General features: G+C 40.9%; 1 protein-coding gene across 1 annotated transcript in view; it reads right to left on the reverse strand.

Annotated features, from left to right (window-relative positions):
- Positions 1-17,568, reverse strand: part of EPHA3 (EPH receptor A3) — a 228,572-nt gene extending 211,004 nt beyond the window's left edge. The window contains exon 1 of the mRNA XM_080346111.1: positions 17,303-17,568. Within this exon, the coding sequence (XP_080202237.1) occupies positions 17,303-17,414 (112 nt within the window). The 5' untranslated portion in view covers positions 17,415-17,568. The remainder of the gene's footprint in view (positions 1-17,302) is intronic.
- Positions 17,569-20,699: the final 3,131 nt, after the last annotated feature.

Below are 20,699 nucleotides of genomic sequence, written 5' to 3' on the forward strand. Positions count from 1 at the left end.
CTTACCCTGGACATATAGTCTCTAAGTCCTTAACCACACAGTTCCCTAACTAATCATTTATGTATTAATATGAACCATAAGAGGTTAATTGAGACAAAGTATCACACACACACATACAAATAGCCTCTATATAAATACAAACCCATTAAGTATTAGCACACATTACAATGCTGTTTGCAACGGCACCATATGCACCTTCAATATTTATTATCTGCAATTTGGGCTTACTTTCATTGTGCTCCCACCCTCATTTTTTCCCCTTCAATGTGGAAATTACTGGCAATGAGAAAATAAATAGATCCCATCATATGCACGGGAATTTTAACACCCGAGAATGATGGACCTGAAAGAGGTGGCCACTATAGCAGTATGAGCAGCTTCAGCTCCTATTTGTAAGCCTGAAGGGTTGTCACCACTCCCAGAACCAGATGGTATTGGTGCTCAGAGAAAAACAAAAGGACTAAAAAGAGAACGAATGAGGGAGATTATCTATGAATCTGCTAAGTTAAGCTATTTGTATTATTTCATCATTCTCCTTTTAATTGCTGTTCAATTTTGGACATCACTTAAAAAAAAAAAAATAGAGCTATGAAAGCATTTTTTTCCTGTTATTGGCATGTACAGGAGGAGACACAGTAGGGAAAAACAAATGTCTAGTATTAGAAACAAGACCATATCATAAACAACCATAAATCCATACATTTGTCTACATTTGTGTGTGCATGCATTTGTGTTATGTGTACATATGCAGTGCTATACTACCATGAATGAGCTGCTCTGCCAACTATGTGAGGAAAATGTTTTCTCCTGCAGTATTTTGAATGTTTACCTACATCAATAAACAAAATATTGTTCCTAATCTTACAGAAATAACATAATCCAGTATTATATATTTATTTGCTCTGCATTTATTAATAATTAAATTCTCAGTCACCTAGACAAAGAAAAATCAGTCAGTCCTTTATTGAGTGCATAGGGCCCTAGGCAGACTATTCTGAAGTGAGGTTTGCATGTACAAAAAGGAAATACTAATAAGAATTCAAAAAGAAAAAGTGCACATCTTGCTTTCGTGACTACAAATTCATACAGATTATGGATTTCCCGCGATAAGACAGACATGTTTGTTGTGCATCTCCAATACATGGTGGTGAAAGAAGTAGGACTTCTGAGGTAAATTACTTGGCAATAAGTTGCTAAGGCAAATCACTCAGGGCTAAACTTAAGTAATGTATTTATTCTTTAAGAATAAGCTTCTTGAAAACATGATTGCAGCTGCTCTGAAATTTATGAATTCAGTCCAAATTCATCAGTCTCATCCTGAAAAATAAACAGGCAACAGACTGACGAGCTGGTGGTAGTTTCCCTGCCCAGACCTGCCAAGAAGCCTGGCAGAGCATGCCCGCAAGGTGCAGATCAGCCTTCAGCATCACTATCTCATATTGCTCTATGCTACCTCGATAATGCCAACTCCCTGCTGCCTGCCTGTCTCTCAGAGCATGTTCATCAGGTTACCAGGTACTCCTATGAGAAATGCTCACAGGCATTACAACAGGGTCATGATGACAACTGAATATTCAGTGCAAACTATGTGTGGCCCACGACAGGTGGATGTCCCAGCCATGAGGCAACTTGTGTTGCTGTGTATCGAAATGAAATCTATGACATTAACATTTTTTCAGCCTCTCTCCTTGATTCCACCTCCCTTATCTTCCTCACCTCCTTCAAACTGGCACTGCTAGGAAAACTACTTTTCCATGCTCCTAGGTATTTCACTTCATTTTAGAAATCATTCGAATGGAGATTTTCACACTGACTACAGTAGGATTCTAGTTCAGAAGCAAGTCAGAGAATGCAAGTAAGTACCTAAAAAGAGTGGTACGAATGCTCCCGTTACTGACAAAATAATTAAAGCAAAGCTATGTTCCAGTCCTGTAACTTTATTAATAAGTAGTTTTGTGCTAAACATATTTATATGCTTTCACACTGCACAGTGTTCAACTTCTTTCATTTGTGCAAGAAGGAACAAAGTTTGGCAGGTCAAGTAACTATTTAACATCTAGCAGAATAAGATCAGAAAACCTTAAGTTCCTTCACCTTTCTAGCCACGTGCTCTTCAGTGATTATAAAGACCACTTGTTTCCATTTTATTTTGGTGAAATGCCAAGAAATAAAAGACATGGGGAGCAAAAAATTACCTGAAGAAAGCAAGCATAATTATACTGACCCCCTAGATAACTCTGCCTTTGCCTGGATGTCTTTGTCATTTGTCTAGTAAGATTATATTACAGTCAAGCAGAAACACATAGGAGACTGCCTGAGTGCTGAAATTGTTTAGAATTCAACTGAAATTCATACATAGAATACTTTTCCCCTATTAAAAAATAAGAAATAAATATTTTTCACCAAAAGTGTATTGTTCTTTAATAGTATCTAAAATGTAAAACATATTCCCTTTCAGCTAGTCACCTGAAAGAAATGCTTCCCTCTCCCTGAGAAAAGCTTCTACGACACTCATTTTTCCTGTGACTTCAAGATAGAGTTGTACACCTCGACAAAGAGCAAACAATTAATACAGAACCTATAGGCTGCCATGATCATGGTCCCTAGGCAAAAATGATAGGGAAGGGTAATGTTATTTTTTATCATTTTATGTTCTAACATTACCTATCAGTCTGGAAATTGAAGGAGAAAATAGCATTTCTGTACACTAAGACTGAAGAAATACTTAAGGAGTGGATTAGATATTAATTTTCTGATTCATTTTTTTTGCATGGATTTGTAGGATTAGATGAAAATTAAAAAAGTGAAACTTTACACAAACATTGATTACTAATTTCAACTTTTTTCAACCCTGATGCATCCTGTAGTGTAACAAAAGGCAGTACTTAGTTCACAAGACTGACCTGACCAATTCATGAAGCCATAGTCAGATCATGATCAGTAGGCCAGTATCAGTGTTACCCTAACATTTTCCCACATACAATTAAATGAAAGCCAATGCTTAAGTGTATTGCAATTGCTTACAGCCATGTATTTACCAGATGAAAGAGGGAACTGGAGAGAAGTGAGTTTAACCTCTCTCATGGCACTGTCCTGTGCAAGATGTGTGTCTTTAAGGAACGACACAAGCAAACACACACACACAATAAAAGAGGTCACACTACTTCACGTGGCAATAGATTTTCTTTCCTTGCAAGTGTAACAACCAGGTTCTCCTGAACAACTGGCCCAGCAAAGAGCATGGCTGTGCAAGCCATCATAACTGCAGGTCAGATATGGTCCTAACTTCAGGGTCCAATTACCCAAGCTCTCATGTCGTTAAATGGGATGCTGGGGAACAGAAGAAGAGGAAGGGTTGGCATATTCCATCCCAAAAATGAAATCAACAGCACTTCGTCCTTTCTAATTATTGCTGCTTTCCAGAAGAGAGTAAAGAGGTGTTTTTATGAGTAAAACCACATGAAAGAGAATCAGGATTTCCAAATTCTTTCCAAAGCTTATGCATTTCTCACCCAACTCATTTGGACTCCTTGTATCTCCTCCTCCTGCAAAACTGTGTGAGTATAATTCAGCTAACTCTTATAGAAATCTCTGAGGTTCACCAGCCAGTTACCAAGTGTAACTCTTAAACTAGCTGAACAGCTTTGCTGCTATCAATGATCCTTTCCTACAGAATGCCTTGAAAGGGATCACTGGTTATGATTATCTCAGTGTCCTGCATTGGTTCCCATAATTTAATTAACTCCCTTTAAAACTAGTAGTAAGTACAAGGGAGAATTTACTGGTATTAAAATACCGCAGCGTTATACAAACTCTTGGCTGGGTGTCTTGACTTGGTCCTTCCTACAACAGCCGTGCTCACCGTACTGTACATGTAGCTATCTCTGCCAAGGGTGGTCAAACTGGCAAAATGCTGATTAAGAACATGTTCTCTTTTTAGAAGCTCTCTCCTGCCTAACTCTTCTGGTCTTCCCTGTTCACAGCCACCAGAGAAAGCATTACTAGTTCCCTCAGTATGCATTTCTGCCCAGGGGGTAAAGGACAAATCTCTTTCCAGCAACTAGAGCAGGGACATGGATGTGAAATGCGAAGCTCACTCACTCTCCTACTCATGGCATCAGGGAGAAGACAAATGAGGGCTCGGGTAGAATGTGACACACATCCCTGCTCACACTATCAGAAACTGCTTCCAGTTTGAGGTTGACCGCAGAGGGCCTGCCGCAGGGCTCACTAACAGCAGGTTTCATCAGGGGTAAGCAATGCCAGTGAAAGAAAAAGAACTGTAAAACCAGCAAGGTACCTGAATACAGTCTGATAGCAGCAGCGTTTCCAGAAACACATGGAATAACAACTGCTACAAAGAACTGAACACAGTATAAATACCACTCCCAGTAAAAAAAATAAAAATAATAAACAAATGTTGTCCCAGATAGAACTAACCCAAGAAATGATGAGGAAAACCTGCTAGAAGGCAACTTGCAATACCTAAAGAACATACAAACAACTCCACCACTGGAAGGCATTTCCAAATCATATTCTTTACATCAAAAATATGGAGTATAGTCAATGAGGTAAAATATAGAAAATATTTCTTCAACTAATTAACATTTCCGATTAAAAGTTGTAAAAAACCCCAAAGAACAAGAAACCATCACTGTTTAGCGTTTTCCTGTTTGGCATCAAACTGTCAGCTTAGAAATACGCTAGTTAGTTATTAAAAAAATGCTAACAAATGGGAAAATTAAATTTGCTATGCAACTACAAAAAAGAAAAAATGGTGAATGCCCATAATTGAAATGTGTCATATAATCCCGAGCAGCAAAGAAAATACTTTGTGGCAAGAAGTCAGCCAAAACTTGGTTTTGGGGTGGGACAGAGTGGAGTCAGTGCAAACCCTGACATACATTTTTAGAATGGTGGCTTCTGCCTGGCTAAAGGGACTTGCACCTGGATTTCCATCCACCTATGGGTACAGACCTGAGTCTTCTCAACTCTCCACTCCCCCAGAAGTGGCAAAAGTGAAGTAAGTGGAGCTGCAGCAGATCAGGTTTGTATCTTTGGTTTATTCTGAGGCCAAAAGCAACAGATAGAGAGACGGACAAGCTGGGCTTGGCCAGGCAAGGCCAAAGGCAATGCACCTTGGTGCATTCACCATAATTGCCAACTAGGATCAGCTATCATGCTGATGTTGCAGAAATCATGCTGAAATTTGCTAAGGTAGACCATGAAACCTTTGGAAATGGACAACACATAAGTCAAATCAGTAAATAAGAAACCGTCCCATGAAGCAATGCTAACCAATGCAATATTCTCCTTCATGGAAGGGTGATCAACAGTGAAGCCTGGTTCTAAGCAGCAGACTTGGGGCCTGATTTGCCGCTCATCCATTAACAAAAAAAGTCATCTGCTGTGATTTTGTGATCCTAAATTTTTCCTCAAATATTGTAATACAGATGTCATTCTTGCTCAGAAGAAAATGACCTTAGTATAACAGGTATCTGCTAGGTCCCCATCTACTAGCTCTGCTTTTACAACTGTGTCTCCCTCCAGCCTGGAGCACCCTAGGAGCAAAGTGACAATAAGTTACACAGAGTAAAGTCTCCTAAAAATAGCCAATGGAACATACTTTGTAATGCATACCCAACCCAAATGCCAACAAAGTTTGGCCCATTTACCACACAACTCTTTTCCAAATGTGAGATTTCTCAGTGAGATTTCTGCTACAGCTCAAAGCCAGACTACAGTCCTTTGAGAGGCACAATGCTGTGAGGTCTGCACTTTCAACCCTTCGTGCCTGTGCCATTATACTGTACAATACAAACATGATTTTGTGCAGAACATTCCAAATTTGGAAACTGTCATGTTCAATCTGTGGTTAAATTGCTGACTGAAGAACTCCACCAGGGTGGTGGCAAGAGATTAACAGACAAGGGACAACCAAAATGAATTAAAAAACAGTTGCTCTAGTACAGGAATCTTAACAAAAGAAGACCGGATAGCCCAAGCCTCCATTATTTTCATTTTAATGATCAGTAAATAACTGTTTCCAAAATTAAGACATCGTGTTACAAATCTTAGACGAAAAGAAAAAAGACTAGCAATATGTGTCAAGTTATCCTATTGATTATTGCTTCTATAGAACATATACATCAATTTGGATTATTTGGCAAATTCTATTTTTACAGCAGTTGCCCATAGCTTTTGAAGAAGAAGAGTTTCATTGTCCTCACAGATTTTACTCTTCTCATCAAACCCATTCCTCAAGGGCGTCTGAGAACACATTTAGATACCTCAGTTTTTCCTACAGCTGAATACCGAAGCAGCCAAAGCAGGAACCTTACTGCGAGTTTCTCACAAAAGGCTGCCACAAAAGAGGGAACACAGGACAGCGATGAGCAATGCAGGAATGCCTATAAATAAAAGCATGGATTGTAAACTGCAAAAATAGAGCCAACCCGGGAGGCCCTGCGGCTGCACAGCAGCCCTCTCCCTGTTTGTTGTTGCACACAGAGTGAATTTCAGTACTGCTGGGGATCAGCAGCGCTCCTGTGCCCCCTTCACAGTGGCTCAGACCACGCCAACCGGCAGCCTCAGCTCTGAGCACACCTCAGTCCCGCCAGCCAGGCGCTCATCACCTGCACTCAACACCAAGCAGAAGCTCTCCAGCAGTTTTCATAGAATCATAGAATCATTTAAGTTGGAAGAGACCCTCAGGATCTCCATAACCTAATTCTAGCACCTGACTCTAGCACTAAACCATGTCCCTGAGAACCTCGTTTAAACACTTTTTAAACACCTCCAAGTATGGTGACTCCGCAACTTCCCTGGGCAGCCTGTTCCAATGCCTGACAACCCTTTCCATTAAGAACTTTTTTCTCATATCCAATATAAACCTCCCCTGGAGCAACTTGAGGCTATTTCATCTTGTCCTATCACTTCCTCCTTTTGCTAAGTGTGAAGCCTGCATGTAGAAAAGGAACAATGCCATCCTAAATCCCCTAAACAGCCAAGGCAATCACAATCAGGTCCAAAAATAAAAGCCACCCACGTAAGGTTTCAGAGAGCAAAACTGCAGAAGTACACTGTTTCTTAGCAGGCAAAACTGGAACTGATTTCAAAGCAGAATAGAAAACATTTTGTTGCTAGAAATCTTGGAAGTGTTCATGTCACACCAAAAGCTGTTCCCTTCATGCTATTGTGGAAGGGCTCCAAGCAATAGCTAAGGCAGCATATATAAAGCCTTCATCTTACCCTCTCTTTCATCAGTATCAAGCCTATTTAGGTGTGTGGACACACTTGAACCTCCTGCCTTAGCACCTTGCAGAAGTTATTCTGGCTACTGTAAAGAGAAAACAAAGACAAGTCATTTCTTCACTAATGATGACATATGAACTAGCAGCTCTTTTTGTAGGAGCGAGGTGACAAATCCGTACAGTGCTATTTCTTGGACTACCTGTCTGCATTAAGCTGACAACCACCCATCCATTCTCATGGATGACCAAAGACAAAACAGATTTTATTTCTTTTCATTAGTCTGAAACAAGAGAGTTCTATTGATATTGTTAAAGTAGCATAAAGCTCAATTTCCAAGTATGCAAAACCATAGGACTGGCGGGCTGGAATGCAATGTTTATCAAAGGGGCCTAATAAGGTTTCAGTTTTATTAGGCTATTTCCTGTAAGTTGATATGTGCCAGTTCTTTTCATTAAGACAAGGATATAAAAATTAAAAATGGATTACCCTAATGGGTTCCAAATTACTGTGTCGCTTTCACTTCTTAGCATCCATTTTTTTAAAAACCAGTTCTAATTTGTCCTTTTCCAGTACCACCCTAGATATCTGAATTGCTGTTCAGCTGAACTCACATTCAAATCAAAATCCTGCAAATCTCATTCTACTCTACTACTATAATGTTAACTCTGAACCATTGAAGCATCATGTTAAACATGTCAATGCAAAATGTTGGACACTGTGTTAAAAGGGAGTTTAAATTGCAAAAGCCAAGTTTGTCTTTCTCAGGAAAAACAAACAAACAAAAAACCCCAAACAAAACAAAAACAAACAAACAAAACCACCAACAGAAACTAAGGGTGAAATTCAGTTACCTAAACTCAGCTGCCCTGTGCCTTTCACCAGCCCAGACTAGAAGTGGGTCTCTCGCAGGATGTGCTGTATTTGCCAGTCTCGTTGGGTGGCTGAATCCTGAGGCACATAAAATGGTACCATATGCCTGTGTCTAGCCAAAACTCAACAGCAAACATTTCTCAAACAATTTTAATAAGCTCTAAAGCACTTCTCAAAAGGGATTAAGCACACTGCACAACTAAATCTTTTTACTTCTGCATTCCTCCTCCCTTGGGAAAGACATAATATTCAGTATTCATTAGTTTTGCAGAATTGAGCTCTCCTAAGATCTGATAGATTTGAGGTCCACTGGAGTGCTACAAAGATCTCCTTTGGGAAGCCTTCTAGGAACTTAAAGTGGAAAAAAAACAAAAAAACAAAAAAACAAAAAAAAACCAACCTCGCTACATAGTGTCTGTGTTCACTTAAAGTAAATTTAGAATTCCAAACCCAGTAAGACATGATCAGTTTCTAGAAATCTAGATGCCAAAAAGTAACACAGAAAAGATCCCTGGGCACACCTAGCACCCATGACTAAAAGTTCTTAAGTTCCCACCAATTTTACTGCAGTTCAAGCACATTCAAGGTCCTGAAATCACCAAAAATCACAGCAATTAATCAATAGTCCTTTGATGACAAATTTTGGAGACAAGAACCGGATCATAAGACTTGTAAAAAAAAAAAAAAAAAAAAATCGGAGAATCCTGCAATACTACATTTGGAAAGCCACCTACTCCGGTGTGCCCTGACAGAGTTGTGTCAAGCATTTCTTCTCTCTTTCCATGATTCGAGGGTTTCAGCTTTCATGGCCTATGAAATGCTTGGGTTCTTAAACAGCTACTCCACAAATAAAAATAAACCCACAGAGCAAATGGCTAAACATCCCAGTACAAATTGGGGGAGTAAAATGCCAATAGCACATGAAATCTCCTCAAATGTCACGTTGAGAAAATCAAGATGCTAAAACCAGTTTTATTTTCCAGTACAGTGATGTCACCAACATGATATTTTCATTGTTTGCCAGGTTAACAGAATTTATGGAGGTAATTAATGCAGAACATGTGTGCTGAGCTATCCATATGAAAAATGGAATTGCCCCTGACTTCATTTGCTGCCTTTGCAACCAAAACCTCGCTAACATCTTTTTTCACTATTTCCATATGTGAGAAATACAAATATTTATAACAAAGGTAAATGCCTAAATGACTGTTCTATTCCCATCTACCCACAAGCCAGTTTTTCAGACCCCTGTCTTCTGCTTATTCCTCTACTTCCATTGCCTTTCCACAAACGGGTCCGGTTTCCATTACATTCTACAAACTAAGAATGTTCCTCATACCTCTTCTCCAGAATTCCTTTCCTTAGTTACCATGGACAGTTTTTGCTTCCATTTCTTGAACACTCTCTGTCCAGCTCTAACCCAGCTTTCAGGACCAACACAAGCAACTATGGAAAAAGCAATGCCATTAAACATATGATTCTTTTCCTGTGTCTTTTTTTTCTGGGCATCTACAGAATCAAAGCATCCCCCTTTTTCGTAAGCAGCATTTAATAAGAAGGAACAGACAGGCGGTCTTCCCAATGAGGAAAAGACAATCTCTGCCATGTACTCTTTATTGGCTGAATGTTGATTTATGGGAAGGAAGACACAGAAGAAAAAGCACAGGCACGAGGGAAAGACTGCAGGGCAGTGTGGGTGCGTGGGCTGAGAACAAGAGAGACCAATGAGTTTTTCCCTACAGTCAGGTTACTTCTACATGGTTTGAGGTGAGCACAGTACATTTTTCACAGCTGTAACCACCTTTTCCAGGAAAGCTCAACTCTCAACCATTACTAGGACATTTGCTCTCAGAGGTAAATCATCCATGGGATAAAAGCTTTTGCAGGATAAGGTCCCTGCCATCTCAGAACCTGTTTTTAATATAAGTGTGTGTTCTCCATGGCTGGTCATGAACATTAAGGCTGGACAGACCTAATTTACCTTTTTTTTTTTTTTTTTTTTTTTTTTAAACAAACCAAACCAAACCACAAACAAACAAAAAAACCCAAGCACCATTACCGAAAGATTAAATAGAATGGTAAAAATGCCTCTACCCTGCCTAAACTGCAGCCTCTGTTGAAATTCACCACTGGTAAATCATAGTCATGAAACTTACTAACGTAAACAAAGCTTAGACATTCAGGGAGGCAAGGAATTTCTTAATTTGTGCTTTGCTCAGTGTTCAGATCATGGTCAGCACTGACTTCTGGTTTCCTAACGTTGTCATTAATTGGAGAAAGTCTGGATCTTGGTTTGATTTTTTCTAGGATTCAGGTCCAACTTTCACTTCATCTCTGCCTACCTATGCTCTTTTTTAATCCTTCTCTCTCCCTCTCCAAAAGAGATCTTTCAAAAAGTCTTGCCTCTCAAAAAAACAGCAAACAGAGCAAAAATCCTCTAGCTGCTTTCTAGCTTCTCAACAACTAAATCAAGAAATCCAATGTCACTCATCGTTACCTGTTCCCACAAAGTTTGTGGGAAGCCTACCATGACCAAAACATATTTTGGTGCTTTAATTATTATTTAAAGAGTAGCCCTTCACTCTGGATTTTCTACAAACCCCTCCCTTCCTAGGCAACAGTTTAAAAGTTCTGGGTTTAACAATTGTCCTCTTATGCTATGCTTTAGCAATTTTTTTAAATTATTTTTAAAAGAAGAGACCGATGCAATGCAAACCTTTCCATCCAAATATAGATATAAAAACACTATGAGAAGCCAGCTGGAAAGAAAAAAAAAAAAAAAGGAAAAAAAAGAAAGCACCATTCCCACACCTTATTACACTAAACTGCCCTGACTGAACCTTAACATTCATCCTATTGTTCACTCAATTGCTAGCAAGTTTTAACCACTGTTCGTTTGGTCTGCTATTCTTCTTTCATCAATATTTTTCCAGCAGATTAATGGGATTTTCTTCCATATTTTGCCTGAAACAGCAGGACACAGTAGTTTAATGAAAAAAAAAGGAGCGTGTCACTAAAGTTTCTGCTTACAGTGTGTCTGGTTTAATAACATCTCTGCAAATTTAAGGCTGTACATGCTGCTGTTTCATTCAATCTACCCGTCACTCTCACAGACTGCAACTCTTTTGTCACTGTCCCAAGATTTCTTTCAGACAGGATTATCTTTATTTCTCCATCTCTCTTTCTTTCATTCATTCACTGCAGAAATTTAGAAGGAATCTTCAGTCCAAGGGATGGAATTTTAAGCTTACATCAGTTTCACACTACAAAATGAGTACTTACTCTGCAAAATAACTACTTGTGCTAGGATTTATCAAGCGCCTAAGAAATTAAGATGCACAAGAGTAATGGCAAGGAATAAAATCCTAACCCAGCAAATTACTACCACGTTCTCTTTCCAAAATTACACTGTTGGGAGTTCATCTCTAATCTTCTGACTTAAACCATTTTCTTTTAAATTGTGGGTCTTTTTAAAAACAGTTTACATACATATATATATTTTTAAAAAAAAAAGCACTACTGTTTTAAAGTGTTTATGGAAATAAGGGCTACAGCACTGCAGTTAATTTTTAGCAAAACAGATCACTTAACAGTAGTCACATGTGTTTGTAAACAATTTTTTTTTCCATTTCACTGTATCATTTCTTAGTCTAGCTTTTTTCCTTCTCAAAAATGTAATTCCCTCAATTTTCAACAATGCTTGAACAAATCAAACAATTTGTTTTCATAATAAAGGAAATGTTAAAAAAAAAAAAAATCCCTACATCTCACTACAGAAAAGCAATTCTTTGGATGTTGGAATTTTCTTTAAGAAAGCTAACAGGTTAGTGAGATTCCTGTGGCCCACCTCTGAAGTTTTATCCAACACCTCTGGACAAGTCCCATCAATTTTGCATCTTAAGGTGACCTCTTTGTGTTTCAATATTAGCTACACTGAGTAGAGCTTTGTACTTTAACAAAAATAAGGACAAATTTCAATCTCTAAGTTGTTTGTTTGTTGGGATTTGTGTTTGTTTTTAAAGAAAAATAAAAGAGCAGCTACAAAGCGGTGGTACCTACATGAATTACAGGTATCTAAGGAACTAACTCAGGCTCTGTATAAAAATCTACTAACAGTTCTGTTGTATTTGGTAACAGCTCTGTAGTGACCCTCACTGGTGATAAAATCCAGAGCTCTGAAAACAAGAAAACGAACACCTGCATCTGTATTTCTAAACTTTCATCAAGTGGGGATTACAAGAACAAGAGCCACTACATACACTCCTAGAGGAAAACTTGCAAGTTGTGAAATGGAATCAAAAGTACGTATACTAATAGCAATTTACTTAACTCTGGTGGATAATAAAAAATTAAAAGTAATTTGTACGTCTTCCCAGATGGGAATGAAAAATTTAAGTTCAATCAGAATGCTGTCCTGATTTGCAAAGATTTCACGTAAACAACGTGTAAACTTAGCATGCCTGTTATCTGTTTAATGCTTTTCCTTTAGTAGTGCCCCTGAAGCCTAATTTCCTGAGGCTGAGAGTACAGAAGAGTTCTAAGCCGTTTCTACACCCTGACTGCTTTGTAGGTTACCAAATACATTTTATCCTAACTAACTGCAATAAAAATTAATTGCTGTGTCAAATGTGGACATCTTTGTATTTCAAACATCTGCTTTAAGTTTGATATAGACAATGTAGTGATTTTTCTTTTTAATAAGCAGTATTGAAATCAGCAGTAAGACAAGACAAACTTCAGTAACAGAAAATAAATTAAATTATTCCATGTGTTACAGCCCGCTATAAAAAATGTTGACAGAAAGTAAGGAATTTAACCAACTTACTTCTCCCATTGCACAGGATTTTGAAAACATCATGATGTAAATTTTAAACATGTTCATTATTTGTCTAATCATAGAGCTTAGGATTAAGCACAGAAGCTTTGAATAAGATACAGCTGTATGAAAAACAGCCCTCAAGACCTCCATGACTTTGAGCTTTCTAAAATTAAATTTTAAAAAGTATCACATTAATATTTCTAAACCTAACTTTTTTTTTTGCAGATAAACACTCAGGAGCAAGCTATAGGCACCAGCAGGAATTGTGTCACAATACATGAGGACTTATCTGGACCTAATCATACCTGACATATAGTGAGGAAAGATTTCTAAACAGCATTTCCCCCCATGCAAGCCCTTTAGATTCTATTGAAAATTTTCCAGTATTGCCAGCCTTTCCCAAAATTGCATGCAAAAGTTGGGCAGGCATTTTGCTGCATGGGCAGACAGTGCATTTTTCAGAACTACGCCAAGAGCTGTCATTACTACAAAGGCACAGTAAGTCGTCTTTAGCGACTATAACTGTTAACAGAGACCAGCCCAGATAAAATGGTGCATTTAATTGCGCAGTTACACGAAGTTCTGAGATGGTAATCAATGAATAAAAGATGAAACCGCATCTCCAAATCCAATACACACTGAAAACAGAGGATGATTGGAACCTTCTTGCTGTAAACCAAAACAGACACTATTTGAAACCAAGTACTGTAAGCAGATTTACCGTATTGATCCTTTGATAACTGCGTTCGCAAGAAATTAATTTTATGCTAGATTGAGAGGTTACAAGAAGTTTCCTGTCTGCACAGTCAAAATATTATTGAAGCAATTCAGGTTGTCAGTAAAAGCTTAAACAAATTTGCTGATAATCCTGTTAATGACCTAGGTCAAGTGTTAACTGTTGTGGGTTATAAAACAGTGAAATTAAGGTTGCTGGTACCCTCAGGCAGGCAATATAGTTACCGAAGGGACAGAGGAAAAATTATTAAATTATAGAATGATATAGCTCATTCAGTTTCTTGATACGGTAGAAATTATTCGGAAAGAAACTACATCCTTCTAAAAAAACCCCCACAATACTCCCTAAAAGGAAAATATCCAACAGCATGGAAGAGCAGAATGTGGTTTCTACATATCTACAGGGTTCAGTTTGCAACTTCAAACTGGAAAAGTTAGATGGTAAATCTTCCTGACATTTTCCTGCCTCACGGAAAGTAGCACACACCTTACCACAGCACATTGATAAATTTGAACTTTAGGGAACCTTCTTGAGCTTCTCTGATTACGTAGGTAGAACGTATGAAGCTTTGCGATGAGCACAGCAGAGAGTTTAAAAATAAACGCAATGGAAAATTTTACATTTCATCATGAAAAACCTTTAAATAAAACTTCTCTGTGATTAAGCCAATTAAGAAAAATTCAAGCACTCCAAGAAAAAAAAATAAAGAAAAAACTGCATTTAACACCACAAAGTGAAGTAAGCCAACAACTCACTTTCAGCCTCTTTCATTCTTTCTCCCTTCATCCCATCTGCTTCCATTGCAGTATTAGTACTAATTCAAACAGTCATCAGCTTTAGTGTTAATTGCAAATGTTAACTGAAGTTGTACTTAAAAAGAGTAATCATTTCATGTCAGATAAATTTAGGAAACATCACTAAGAACTCTGAACATACTATTGTTGGGTGTCTACTGCAAAATTCATGTCTCCCAGAAGTTTGACAAAGCTATATACACGTAGGAAAAATTAGATCCATGGCTTTGTTAAAACAATCCATGAGGAGAATTTCAGCAGTAGCTTTAATATAAAGCGTACGAAAGAAACTGTATACATTTTTATTTATACGCCTATATTAACAATCTCCTTCTCAGTGTTGGAAAAAGACAACTTTTCTAAACACTCCACAGAAATGCAGAAACATCTATTTCTAGTTTTGGGGGAAAATTTATGGTAACAACAGCAGGTAGGTAAGTGAAGAGGTCAGAAAAAGATCATTTAAAAGAGGAAAACAATCTTCTGACATAATTTAAAACTGCATCCTAATGCTTGATCACCAAACAATTTAGTATGTCAGCAAATTATAATAATTATGATTTCTAAACTCACATGATGAGCCTAAATAAGCTGTAAACAAATGGAAGAATTACTGAGCTCTTCTAACAGGGTGTGTGTGTGGGGGGGTTCTTTAAAGTTCATCTCATTTTTAGAAGAAACACTAGGTGTTCCCTTTTATTTTTAAAGGAACAGCAAAATACATAATTGAAAAAAGCAAGCATTTAAAAGTGGGTTACTGTCTGGTAACTGCATTTATACTGTTGTTTTCACTAGCCATTTGGAAAACATTGCCCAAATCATACAAGTTCTTGAAGCTGAATACAGAACAGAAGCAGTATCTGCTGAAAGCTGACTCAGACAAGTACGCTTAATGCGCACTCTGTACGACACAAATTTTTTCCTCCTGTCTCAATTCTCAGTGTCAGTGATTTAAAACAAAGAAACAAAAAGTGTGGATTTGCAAATTGGAATGTTCTAATATCTTTTTTGCATAATTAGTCTCAGTTTACAGACTGTGTCTGTCTACCACTGCCATGGCGGCAGAGCTGCTCCGCTGACTGACAGAACTACATACATTCCCCAAAAGCTTTTAATAAGACAAGAGTAACCCCATCAACACTCTGGTTTTCATTTCTGAAAATCATTTGTGAAAGATGACAATATTTACAAAATAACATATATCTGGAGGCTTAGAAGTGATTAAGTGTTAGAAGCACATTCTTCTAAATAGCATATGAAGCACTGTGCAGGCGAAACAAATTTACATAAAACATAAAAACGGATGATATACTGCTCTTCTGGTATGGTGGTACCATAGCTTCCTTCCGAGCAATAAAACCAACTGATTCAAGATTACCCAGGATTTGTAAAGTTTGAATCTTTCCTTATTTCTTTTACGTTATAATTCTTTTTCCTTCCAGAAATCATTTAAAGTCATTATCTTACTGTCTTATCCCACAGACACACAGAATATCAATAAATACGTCAGCATTATTTATACGGGACAAATGATTGTTCTAATAGCTTTGGTATCAGTTTCTCTACAGAAATGCCACAACCCAAGCAGGTGCAAGTTTTCCATGGTTGCTTGATGCTAGAAGTTCTTCACAACCTTTGGCCTCTAGACTTTATCCCTAAAGATGATTGCACTGGACATCCTGGTCATGCCGACTGCATCCACGGTGCAAGAAGGCAAAAGCTGCATTTCCTTTTTTTTTTTTTTTTTTTAATAGGAAAAGTGCAATCTTCTCTTCTTCAAAAAGTGTTTCAATTACTTTTTCAAGCAGTGCCTAGTGGTCATTATTTCCCTCTGAAATCTAAAACACATTTTCCTCAAATGTCATCTTAAAATTTCTCATAGCGAAGGAGAACAAATCACTCATGCTTCGTTTCCCAAAATTTACACACATTCACATACCCACACACCATTTTAACACATGAAAAAAAAATTGATATGAAACCGCTACACAACCAAAGAGAGGTTTTATCGGGGAGCAAGCTTCTTTTTTGTATTAATTAAAAGTTTTGAAAGAGAGGATGACTAATGAAACCACCATCCCTGCACATATAAAAGGCATCACAGCTCAGTTATCACTGGGGTGAGGGAGACGGGGGCCAAGCATTAGTCTTTATAGCTTATTTTTATTAATTAACACACGAATCTGACTCCTACCGCTGTCTGCTAGCAGCCATCTATTTGAGGCTACAAATAAGGAGGCGACTCTCCCTGAGCGGCAGCCGCGGAGACGCGGGGCACCTGCCGGGTGCTGGGGCGCTCCGGCTCCCCCGGCGCCGGGAGACCGCTGCCGCCCCCGCCGCCAAATGTCCCTTGCCCCTTCTCCTCCCCGCCGCCCATCTTGCTCCCCACCTCGTCCCCGGGCGCTGCGGCTCTTCGCCGCGCATCGCCCCGCCGCCGCCCCCAGCGCACCCCGCCAGTGGAGGGCCGGGGGACGGCACAGGCTGCCCTTCCCTCGCCAACTTTCCTCGGGGAACGGGTAGGGGGCGGCTGCCCCTCCGACTGCGGCTCCCGCACCGCACCGGGCGGCGGCCGCTCCTGAGCGGCTGTGAGTGGGGACGCGGCCGCGCTGCCAGAGCGCAAGGCGAGAGAGAGCCCTGCGGTCCCGGGGCGAGGAGCCGCTGCTGCCCGGGACCACCTTAAGGGGAGGGAAATAAATAAACAAATAAAATCAACAAAAAGAGAGAGAGGGGAAAAAAAAAATATAGGAAACGGGGGAAAAAAACGGGAGAGCGCTCAGCGGGTCCCCCAATCACGCGTCCCCGGTGGGACCCGGCCGGGCCGCGGCTCACCTTCGTTGCCGGGGCGGGCGCTCAGACGCCCGGCGGCGCCGAGGGCAGCGCAGAGCAGCAGCAGGAGAAGCAGCAGTAGCAGCGGCGGCGGCGGCAGGCGGCGGCGGTCCATGTCGGCGGGGCAGCGCGCAGGCAGAGCCGCATGTCTCCGCACCGCATGCCACCGCTCCGCGCCCGCTCCGCTCCGCGCTGCGCCGCCGGGACCATGCCCCGCGCCCGCCCGCCTTCGCGCTGCGCCCGGGAGGGGCCGCCCCCGCCCGGCCCCGCCGCCGCCGCCGCGCCGCCCCGGGCCCTAGCGCCGCCCCGCCCACCTGCCTGTCCGCGGGGAGCGGGGCGGGGGGGGGCTGGGGGGGCGCTCCCGAGCGGGTTTTCCGCGGGATTTGCGCGCTGAGAGGTCGCCGTCCGCGCACCGGGACCTTCGTCGCAAGGGGAGGGGTAGGGGAGAGTGACAAATTCCGGGCAGTGAGGGGCAAAGCGCAGAACCTGCCCCTGCGCCCGAAAGGATGCCCCGTGGCATGCGACGTTGAGCGGGATCTCTGCAATACGGGATGACATAAATCACATAACTCAGAAGCCTCGGCTGGCCGTTTTAGCCAGCTACAATATGATCGTGTCCAATTACCAGCCTTTGCAGGGCTGAACACAACTGCAAAGTAGCGGTAGAGCCTTCAGAGTTTCACAGCGCAGCCATAGCAGGCTTGCTAAAAAAATGCCAGTTAGATCATTCATCCCTTTGCCGCCTACAGTGACTCTAGCCCAGTCTGCTTCACACAGAACCATAATTCTGACCCCAAAGAACACACTTTGACCTCAGCAAACTGGAGTCTTGGTGGTGGTAGGGGTCTCTTCTCAGACGCTTTCTGTAGGGTTGTGCAGCTTTACTCTAGAAGTTACCACGTTACCATGTAAAATGTGTATTTTATAAGCATTTGCTACCTGTGTTCACCTTACCTCCAGTACCCTCAGCCCATCAGAGGCCCCAGAGTACCTGTCAGAGCAGAGGGCAGAGCAGCATGCAGGCAGTATTGCTATTCCACTGTTCCTAGGGGGGAATCACTGCAGAGCAGCACCTCCCAAGCTTCCCCTCCTGTGGATCATTTCTTCAGAATACGGATACCTCTCTTCCCAAGTGACTCATCTCAGGTCTCCAGAGCCACCCAGCGTGGTTCTGTGGAAATGGAAAAATATTTGAATAATACTGAGGTCAAATAAATATTTTACTTCAAACCAAAGCTATGCACCCATGTAGTATGAGGTCTTGCTCTGAATGTGCATGCTGCCTGCACAGACAGCAAGAAACTGGCTGGAAGGAAAGGAGCCTTCAGCAACAGATGTGGAACTACAGTGCAGAAGTAACATCAAAACTCTTTGATATCACAGAAACCAAACCCTGATATTTCAGAAACCAATATATAAAATCCCTGAACAACCTTCCTTTCCACAAATACAAAAGACTTGTCCTATGTGTCCTCAGGGTCACTGGTAGCAGCAGGACAGCTGAGCGCTGCCGCCTGCAGCACCTGAGCTCCAAGTTTATCAATGGCAAAGCTGCCTGTGGGGCAGCACTGCAACACAGTACCACCAACTCACTTCAGCAGTGATGCACCTTTGCTGCCCCCCAACAGCAGAAGAGGAGGTGCTGGGCTGGTTGCAATTCAGAGCCTGTGCCAATGTCTCTCCTGCACAGTATTGGCATAGCCCAAACTATTTGGTTTAGCTCTGCAAGGTTTGCACTGTGCTAAAGGGGTTGGAAATATACGTAAGGCAAACTAAAGGAGATATGAGGCCATGAGAAGTCAGTCTCAGTCAAGCACTCATTTCAAGGGAGTACAGTTGAGGATATGAGCATTATTTTCCTCTCCTTCCCTGTTTCCAGGTTTGATTACTCAATCAAATTAAGAAATCATCACATCTAATAGCATCCATTGCTTCATGTCTCCAGCTGTTCCTTTCACTTATACTTGGATTTAGCATCTACCCTACTTATGTCCTCTCTGGTTAAATTTCCAAAAGGATAGAGACTGATGCCCAAGTCTTTTGACCAGGGATCTCCAGAGGCAGGGTGATCTGGCCAAAGGGTTAACAGTGTATGGCGCAGAGAAGGGGACCTCCTGTCCTCCTTTGTCTTTGTCATGGCTCATTTCATTATACCTTTTAATTTATTTCATAAAGATATTTTTTCCCAGCAAAAAATCCAGAAACATACCCTAATTTCCTCAAAAAGTTACTCTCCCTAACAATAAAACCTGTTTTGGTTTGGGCTTTTTTTTTTTTTTTTCCCAGACCTTTTCCTTTTTTCCTTTTCCTAATCCTTTTTAGAATACACAGCTGTCTTCCTTGAGTTCTTTTGTACAGCAGAGGCAATTCTACTATTTAAAACATCATTAAATTCTCAGGACTAGTAGTTTTGGTCTCTGTTGAGCCACATCTTTCTTTTATGACTTCAGGTAAATATTCTTTTTAAGGTGGAAGAAGAAAAAGGGTGAAAAAAAATAACAAATCTCTGAAAAAAAAAATCACTTCTGTTTTCTGTTAGTGGGAGAAAGTCATTCCATCGAAGCAAAGAAAGGCATTTTTGTTTTTCAGTCTTCAAGTTGTGTGTGTATAAAACATCTGCACCTTCCAGCTGCAACACCTGATTCTGCTCTTGCTCCCCGTCTGGGAGAGGGAGGCTGAGCACCCACCATGGTTTTACTACATAACAGTGATTTGCTGAAGAAGAAAAAGAGAAAAAGGAGAGGCAACCACATCCAACTGCCAAACCTTGTTTTCCTCCTCTTGGGAAGAGCCGCAGGATTTCAGCATTCCCCTTCCCATGCTTCTGCTTCGGAAAAGAGGAGCTTTTACAACACTTAATGGGTAGAGGTGGGAGAGGCAACTCCTTAGATTCCATGAGAAGTGAATATTCTCCAGCCAGTACCTGACAGCAAGTAGGGCACAGCACTTTGCCAAAGGACAAGGTGCAACTCTCTCCTTCTACCAGTTCCCGCGATCCTCCTGATCCTCTGAGCCACTTGTTAATGTTGTCATACATCTGGTGGTCACAGGACACACACCACACATCTTTGCCTGCCAGAGGGGAAAAAAGCTCCTCCAAGGGACCAGAGGCAGCAGCCAGTGCGCTGAGCCCAGCCACAGCATCCCCTCACGTTGCCCTACCCCGTATTGTGCTCTGACGCTGGGATTGACCATCATCCCTCCAGGTTAGGCATGGTTCCACCTCAGCATGGTAGCTGCTTTTGAACTGCTCCTGGGTCTACAGCTGTAGAAAACATCATGAGAAAGATTATACATGCTACAAGCAATTGTGCTCCAAGTATTAATGTCACCTTTAACTCCTTCACTGGTTCAGTGTAACAAAACAAGGGGTGGACATTAGAAATATCAATGCAACTTT

Source organism: Nesoenas mayeri, assembly GCF_963082525.1.
Source record: "Nesoenas mayeri genome assembly, chromosome: 1".
Lineage (NCBI taxonomy): Eukaryota > Metazoa > Chordata > Aves > Columbiformes > Columbidae > Nesoenas > Nesoenas mayeri.